Source organism: Hypomesus nipponensis, chromosome 21 (genome assembly GCF_054491055.1).
Source record: "Hypomesus nipponensis isolate SF chromosome 21, ASM5449105v1, whole genome shotgun sequence".
NCBI classification, from domain to species: Eukaryota; Metazoa; Chordata; class Actinopteri; order Osmeriformes; family Osmeridae; genus Hypomesus; species Hypomesus nipponensis.
Window position 1 is genome coordinate 9901159 of NC_140381.1, and position 9256 is coordinate 9910414.

The window sequence follows — 9256 nt, forward strand, 5'->3', positions numbered from 1 at the left end:
GGTTTTAAGAGTGGGGTGGGAGTGTGTGTGTGTGTGTGTGTGTGGGGGGGGGGCGTGCTTTGGCAAATAGCTTGAAGAGTCTTTGAGGCCCATGACACAGTAGAGCAGCAACGTGGCCTTGGAGTCAGGCTGGAGCGTCCGTTGCGACTGCCTGTCACCACGGTGAAGAATATCTCAGCAGGGGTCACACCATGTTTGGGGTCAGAGTCCTTGTTCAGAGGCAGGGTCTGTGCTCCCCTTCCAGCTGATCCAAATCACGGCAATGCCACAGTCAGAGCACGCCTGCCAAACCCCGTCTGATAAGAACAAGCACACAATGACCCATGCTGATGATGCCGCATATCTAAAGAAGATAATGTACAAAATACATCTTATTAAGGCTTACGAAAGGCTTTGTAGATTGCTTATATGGCCTCCATACATGTAACACATCTTCTTAATATAAGCCTACCACGTATGAAACATTATACATGGGTTAAAACACCAGGTCTTAAAGCAATTTGCCGTACCACACAAATCTTACAATGCGCTAAAAGAATTCCTTGAGAATGTTTCGATCTTCCACTTGTCGCCACAAACCAGAGCGAAGAACTAGGACACAAACACCACGGCATGACACGTTTAAGTCTACCTTCCACCACCCAAGCCGACCTTGGCCCGCCCTCTCAGGGTTCTGTAGGAGCCTGTCTTGCCCATGTTGGGAAGGCCGTAAATCAAGGATTCCTCTTGAGGTGATGTCAGTCCTTTGCATCATGTGTTGTGGCTTCGCACTGTGAGGACACGTGGTCACAGCTTTCACAGGGCACCCACAAGCCTGGAGATTTACACGGTAGTCTGGTGAAGTTTGAAGTAGGATTTGATCCGTTGCAGTTGAAAAGAAATGCAGCCCTTTTGACAATATCACACATAACTCTGAGAGTGTGCAACACCATTTCAGTTCATTAAGTCAAACAGTGAGAAAATGAGAAAACTATTAATGCACATACCAGCAACACAGACCGCAATAAACCCAATCACAATTTTAAGCCACGACATCATGTACCGTACAAAGTAAATACAACTAACACATTACAGTTAAATGAACAGCAAACAAACTTATTTTGGACAGTGAATATGGTGAGGTGGCAAACCGAGTGAGATTTCTGCCCCTGCTGCGATATGTTGACCTGGATAAGTCGAGGTATAAGAGGAGCAGTCCGGGTCAGGGCCACTTCGAGTTAATGGCCTCTCACTTCTGAGAACCTCTCATAAAAAGGTGACAGGTGTCAAAAAGTGACTTTCTGCTATATAGTGATTCCTGTCCGCGGTAAAAAAAAAATACTGGATTTTGTATTATCTATAGGGTAAGAAGAAGAAAAAGTTTATAAGGATAATTACAAGAGCTCATGTTATATTTATATATATAACCCATCCATAAATCATGTTCATTTCCGTCTAGTTTCCAAGTAGGTTTAGTCCTAAACAAGGATATTAGGCTACTCATAGCCTACTCTACCAAACACAAGGGCTACTGTAGGTTATAAACATCGGAAACAATACAATAGTTTTGCCTAAAAATGTCATGCCGATGCTTCACACTTCAAACACTTTTCGCCTCTTTTTTGTTGTTGGTTACGGTAGTTTCACAACGGTAGTTTCACAAAGACATTCCTTTGCTTTTACCACGGACAAAAAGTTACGTGTGTTAGCATGTGATGACTGTTTGATCCAGGTAAAAGCAACTTTTATAGGCCATATAACGTGGGCAGTAGTGTGAAGGAAAAGTCTACAACTTCCGCGGATGGGAATCAGTTTTTGGCAGAAAGACAGTTTTTGGCACGACACTGGCACTGACTGTTGCTATGCTGTGACAAACTGGCACAACAGTTCTGACATACAAACACAGCAAAGGAATCCCGCTCAAATTTATGATAACATGACATAAGCATCAGTGTCAGCTTGTTGTCTAATAATTGAGTGCCTCATGGGCTGGCTGTCATGACGTATACCAACATTTCTTATGGGATTATACACTTGAATAAAACTAAAATATGATGGCAACATTATTAGGGGATTATACACTTGAATTAATTTGTACAGGCCCAACTACAATTCTTTAGACAACTATTTTAGATGAAAAATATAAGATAACATTTTATTTTGGTTTCTAAAGACTATCGAACATACAAACCAAACATTGTCTCAATATCCTAACCCAAAAAATATTTAATTGGCAATATTATGCTATTACTAATAATAGCCTACTAAACAGGCTGCTAACATTTTTATTAATCATAGGTTTCTTCATCAAGACCTTTGGTGACCCAACAGATGAAAGAGCACTATTTGCTCTTTGTCAATTGTGGACCGAAAACCTGAAGCCTCGTGATTGATGATTCTTTGGAGACCCAAGAAACATGAAGATCTGCATCCGAAAGGTTTCATGACTTATGTGGATTTATATTGTCGGTGCCCCTCGAAATTTACTGCCACGATTATTCTCAGTGAGCGAGACGGTCCTGTTCTGGGTTTTATAGCACTTTTCAAATTCTTGTTGCCCATTTCCCGGTCGATTTATCAACAGATTCCAGAGGTGAATCTAGGCAAAGGACTTGAACAATTCATCCAAACCCTTGATTACCACAGAGTCTAAAGATAGCTCTAACAGGGTGTAAATGTCAGAGCCACACGTTACTCAGCACTGAAGGTTTGAATTGCTCCTCCGTCCGTAGCCGAATCCCAATTGCTTATCAAGCAGAGAGGATTGAATTACAGGGGTGGTTAAAAACGGGTGCTAATTTAGACGTTGGTTTTATGGTTTAGGCTGCTGTTATTAACACCTGCATCATGAGTCATCACTCATGTTTTTATTTAACGGCAATTTTGTCACCCATCACAGTGCCAAAAATGCATTTGTGCACTTGTTGCTTTTTTTAAGACTTGCATCTTGCTATAAAGCTGTCAACACTATTCATCTGCAACAGAAATAATCTCTGACAGTCATCTTTTAGATGCAAAGCCTCTTGGCCTCAACTGTCATTTTGTATAGGCCGTTACTTCCTGCGACGGATTAAAGTATGCCCATGCATCTTCTTGCCCATTATAACAAAGTGGTGAAAATGTCATGTCTGTAATAACAAAAATATCTTCTTTAATTTTGCACCGGTAAGCCTGGCAAGAATGCATTTAGACATCAGAACAGTGGACTACAGCTTATAGCTGGAAACACATTCTCATGTTGACTCATGACTCACGTTTCACACAATAGGAACACATCGCTAGGTAAAACTTCAGGATGAAATGGTTCTGCTGCATTGATACTGCAAATATATTCAGTTACATAATTTTTGTTGCGATGAAAAGTTTTTGGTGGATTCTGATTTTTGGCTTGTCCTGTTAATGGATCGCGGACTTAGCTCGTCTGTAAACGATGGACCTGAAAACATGCATGCACATCACACGTACGTCATTTGTTACACAATCAAGACATTTATTCGCGTCAAATGACCAAACAGATCAAATGTCAGAAGTGAAAGACTATCTGCAGTGGTTGCCCTGTGCACGTTGCAGGACGATCTGTTTATGTTCTGTATCACTGGTTCAAATTGATGGACTGTTTTGCAACAAGAGCTAAAGAGGGCCCTTTGTGATTTATGGTGGGTATGCGTCACCGTTTATTAATACTGACTTGGGCTCATTGGCAGTTCAGCTTCGAGGTATCTTTGTCAGCATGATCACCCAGTGTCGAGGGTGGACATGGGCAGAGAGAAAGGGGTCACAGATCAAACCCACCTGGACCAAGGCCTAGCTCCATCTTTCATCCACAAAATAGCTTCACCTATATACACACACCTCTCCATCGGGCCATTCCGAGTCACCGCCTGCTAAAAGCACACCCAACGGTTAAACCAAACGTTCCTGTTCAAGGTCTTAATTTGTTTGAGGGAGTTTTGTCCATCTTGGGGTGCGTGCCTACGGTTGTAGAGGGGGAGGGGTCTATTTTTAAGGCAAAGGACACACAAAGAGCAGAGTTACAGCATGTTAACCTTTCGGGTCGGTTCTGATACATAAACCCAAGCCCTGGCTAAAAAAACTCCTCTGACCTCATGCTGGGGAAAATAGCTCAGGCCCTGTGAACTGGGGCCACAGTCCCCGTTAGAGAGGCGCTTCAGCTGGGCCAGACAAAGGTGCTGTGGCTCTCTCACACACCAGGCAACGAGCCAACACCATGTCCTTAGGAAATTGGGACCGTATATCCACTAGCCCTTGAAGTCACTGCTTCCCCAGCCTGTGTGTACTAACTCTGAAATATCCTTGGGAGGTGTCTGAGGACCTTGAACGTAACTTTGTCCCAGCAACAACTTCTTAACCTTCTCATATCTGTGACGTTAGCTCTGCATGTGATGGTCCCAATGTTCTCTTCCTTTTGCACCCTGTCTCCCTGAGTCCATACAGGATTCACAATGTCCCCTGTATCTGAAAGACAGCGACAAGTGTGAAACACGGAAAAGACATGGGCCGGATATGAAAGGGCTTGTATAAGGACACACTGATATCTCCTACAATCAATACCAGGGAGCATTGGAAGGAACAAATGACTGATTTGTCCTGCTCCTTCAAAGGCACTCCCTCTTTCACATTGACCTCATGTTCCAACGAAGAACAGCTGTGTCAGGGGCTTAGCTGTTCAGCTGGAGTGACAAGCCATTGTTCAGGGTGATTAATGACCTATAATATGAGAAAGAGGACAGTTCTTTGAAGGGTACGATGGCGTGGGAATGCCAATATCGATTTGACCTCATTAGAACTATCTGGGCTATGTCGCTTTCTGGGGAACAGCGACCCTGGATTTTTTTGCCATTGACTACATAGGGAAGGGGTGAGATTGTGCAAACCTCTGAAGACTTTGTTGCGCTCTAAACCACGTGTGTAATAGTGAGTGAAATCCTACCGTAATTAAGCCAAACTGAGTGGAAGAAAACTGTAGACCAAAAGCATTGCAATTGATTTTGAATGTAATTGAGCAGAACACCACCATGTTTCAAGCAATTTCTCTTTAAGACAGCTTTTTCTTTACCCGATGCCAACTTGAGAAAGACTTCCAACTGTCTTGCGTTGGCATTTATGAACTGAAGAAATAAAACTGGGCTCCTCTTAAGACAACCATGTATCAATTTTATTGGTACACATTTAGAAGAGAATACACAAACTGATAAGTGTTGAGTCAACTTTAGGCACTGTGCAGACCAGGCAGACTCACTTTCACTCACATTTACACAATGTAATAGGACAAATTTCCATGTACAGTATCAATATCCATCTGGCAGAGTAACAAATCGACAATCAAATAAAGATATGTAAGGAAATAATCAATAAAAAGTACTTCTTCAAAATGCAGTGGCACTAAATGTTTGGGGGAACCACTAATGCAATTCACATAATCATTTACCCGAATTAGAAATATATATGCAAACATGTGATCTACAATTAGATCCGCTCCGAAATGTATATAGCTGTTTTACAGCCAACTTGTATTGCATTCTTCAAAAGCCAGAATCCGGGTAACTGAAATATAGGAAACAAAACACAAACAAACTTAACTTATTTCACAATAGTCTAGTCTGGTTTAAGCAGCCCCAATGAAGAAAGCATACCACAGCCACAAAGTATTTCCCAACATGACCCAGTTTGGACAGATCAAAGCACTTGAGTGGGTTCCTTGAAATAATTTCTATTTTTGATGGAATATTGTTATTGGTAAACCAACAATGATCCTGTGATGAATGCCAAACAAAAAAATACTTGACATAACAAAACACGACATTATGTAACAAAAACATAAATAAACTGAATACCAACAACAAACCCTCCCACATTTTGCAACTAATTTTGGTTGAAATAATTCAGTTAGAACTGCACAGAAGCTTACTGTAACTTTGAAAACAATTCAAAAGTAAGGTAAAATACGGTCTTACAGATTCAGCGTCATGTTCTAGTCCTGTGTCGTGGTGTTCCATCTCATCATCGCGGAATTCCTTTATTACCTTAAAAGGAAACCAAGTTTGAGTGGCTTTCCTGACAAACAAAAGCCCACTCCTGAGCAGAGTACAAACAGTTTCATTAGAGCACTTTTAATTGTCCTTTTTAAAGACTGCTGTATGAGCTGCACCAAAACGGTAGAATTAATTAAAAATATATATGTAATATAGTGTCAGCTGGCTGAGCGGTTAGGGAATCGGGCTGGTAGTCTGAAGGTCGCCAGTTCGATTCCCGGCTGCGCCAAATGACGTTGTGTCCTCGGGCAAGACACTTCACCCTACTTGCCTCGGGGGGAATGTCCCTGTACTTACTGTAAGTCGCTCTGGATAAGCGTGTCTGCTAAATGACTAAATGCAATGTAAATATATTTACTTCCTTCTATCCGAAGCGACGTCAAGATGGGGGTTTGAACCTGCGACCTGACAGCCACTGAGCCCGTTGCATTGTAGGGGATACAGTTGGGAGTTGACTAACCTTTAGGAGTTCGATATATCTATCAGGGTCCTTCTCCATCAGTGCTCTGATCTGGCTGTTGTAATGCTCTGAAATGCTCTCCTCCACAGCCACGGTGCAGGCCATGGCTCCTTCCTTCCCCAGCAGGGCTGTGGACGCCCCTGAGGAGATCAATGAATCGGATTTATTGAATGATATACGATATCATGAAAATATTTGTTATTAATATTGTTACCAATGTCCATGGGACCAGTGACCACCTAGAGGCAAACGAAAACCAATACTCCACCTGGTCCCACAATGCCTGATTGCAATGTAAAGCTACACATATGATTTTGTACGTTGGTAATGTAACTCAACGTCCCTTTTTGAATTGTTCTTTGTGGAAAATGGGAAGATATAATGAAATCCAAGATTCTCTACTAGCTTTTAACAATGCTTTACCTAATAGGAACCCTGTGACATTCCAAAGGGGCAGCAGCAATGTTGGTCGAATTCGGTTCTCAGCCAGGATCTCGTCGAACTTCTCAAGGTGCTTTTTCTCTTGATCCCACATTTGCTAGAGGACGAAACAAATTAACTGTAGCCTACTGATTGATACAAGTTAGCCGGCAAGTGGGTCTGCCATCGGCATCAAATGTATGGAGTCTGGCACTCCATGTACGCCACTACACTTCTAACAAGATACATTAGCGACACAATAACACGCTTGACTCAGGTCAGTCTTTAGAGTGAATATTAAATGTTCAGTGATAACCATCACCTACAAACGTATTGATAAATCTAACTATACCATCTGTTTCTCCTCGGGTGTTTACCTGAATGAGAGGTCCCGTCTGTGACCTTCCCAACACTGCCATCTGGCCGGCGTATATGCGGTTGGCACCATATTCACCTGCGTGGTCTACTCGTAACATTCTGTCCAGCATTGCCTTTTCTTCACTGTCGAGCCGGGGTGGGAGCACGCTGTATCCCCGCGACGAGAGATGTAATGGTCCTGTGTCACAATTACACAACGAAAAGGTTATGCTATGTCCTCTGGCCTTTTATCCTCAACTATACGTGAATAAGACGTTGAAAGCGTTGGTCAGATGCATCTAGTACAAGGACAGTCAGACCAGATTTTATAAGGGGAGGTGGATGTTAGCTACAGTTTTTGAGTGCATGATGGCAACAAATCTCCTTGGACTTCCTTGCTGTTCACAGCATGGCTGGCTGACATGTTAGTCACATAAGCAAACATTGGTACTTACCTCTGTATTTTAAACAACATCGCTGAATTCTCAAAGGACTGAAAACTTGCGTCCAGTCGTGCAATATAATATGCGCGAAAACGGCTCTCTGCATGGCTCAATCTGTGGTCATTTGTTTAATTTAAAACATAATTCTGGAGTGTCATTGAATGCAATGTTGTCAGTATGTGGTGGCGCGTAGATATGACGTCAATAATAAGCGTGTTCGATTAGGTTTTCTTTTTCTTTCTTTAAAAAACAAAACAAATTACCAAACAAACAAACATACCATGCTCTTATCTCTGGCCTTATATTTCTGGGAACATCTAAAATATACAAAGCTTTGGTTAAATGTTTTGTGACAGACTGTACAATTATTACTCATGTGGAACATAGGTGGCAGTCTTGCACAGACTGGTGGGTTATACAGGTAGGCTTTGGCACAACCAGGTAAAGTAAAAGCTTGATAGCCAAGTTGGAACTGCATTTATCAGAATCATATATTAGAACATTTTTTTAAATGTTAAAATGTTTTCAAAAAGGGTTGTGAATTTGGCCCTACAAACTTTATTACGAGTACCCCTGCAAAACACAATTTGACCACAGCTGCTTTTGCATCGGTTTAATAACCCTTTTATATACACAAATTGACATCAAAATCTGACATATAATATGACATAACCTCAAAGAATACCTCACATACTCCATTCTCACAATCACCCATTTCTAAGGTTTCACATGGACCAGGGTGCCGCAGACGTCGGCCACGCCATTCTTCGAGCCAGTGAAAGAATGCATAGAGACATCCCAGGAATGAAGGTCTGACTGCTATGGAGCTGCTACGACAGTGGGTAAACAAGTGTGGACTGGAGGAGGGTGATGTGGGTGTCTGTGGCCGATCCAGTGCGCGTGTGGGTGCGTGGGTGGGGGATTGGATATGGTGTGTGGATGCGTGCAAGCAAATGTAAGGGGGAACTGCAAAGTAGTGTGTCTGAGTGTAGTCAAAGGAGGGTGTGTGTGTGTGGCATGTGGGCAACAGCAGGAGGGATAGAGGAGGTAGGAGGAGGGACGGTCATGAATGCCTGAACATCCCTCAGCTTGGCACAGTCCGAAGGCTGCCCTGAACTGAGGTCCAGTAGACTACAGTCCTTCAGTCACAACTTCAGACAGAACTTCAGACTACACTAGACCAATGTTTGACTATTATGGCTAGACCTGTGTCCATCCAAGCCTGTCTAGGTCCCAGGTAATCTCAATTTTCTCAAAGCTCCGACAATGACTGGAAGTATGGTGTTGAGGGGGGGGTTATACAAGGGCTTGCCTACTCTCTAACAACCAGGTAAAGACAACCATTGACAGAGTAGGCTAAATGGTTATAAAAGAACACTGCGTGCAGAAGGTCAAATCTGTCAACACTACGGTGTACCTTCCAATCAGGGATGGGACCACAAAATAGGAGGGCTAAGGGAGAGGGAAAAGATAAACTGTTGTTTTCTTCTCGGTTGATGAATTGCGATGAAGGGTCAATCCGCAAGTGTTGTCTGCATGGAACC

General features: G+C 42.6%; 1 protein-coding gene across 1 annotated transcript; it reads right to left on the reverse strand.

Annotated features, from left to right (window-relative positions):
• Positions 1 to 5133: 5133 nt before the first annotated feature.
• coq7 (coenzyme Q7 homolog, ubiquinone (yeast)) lies at positions 5134 to 7896 on the reverse strand. Its single transcript, XM_084685330.1, has 6 exons — positions 7725 to 7896; positions 7290 to 7468; positions 6916 to 7030; positions 6493 to 6632; positions 5955 to 6023; positions 5134 to 5544 (listed from the first exon to the last, which is right to left on the reverse strand). The coding sequence occupies exons 1-6, from the start codon at positions 7816 to 7818 to the stop codon at positions 5467 to 5469; spliced, it is 675 nt and encodes a 224-aa protein (XP_084541456.1). The 5' UTR covers positions 7819 to 7896; the 3' UTR covers positions 5134 to 5466.
• Between the last annotated feature and the right edge of the window lie 1360 nt (positions 7897 to 9256).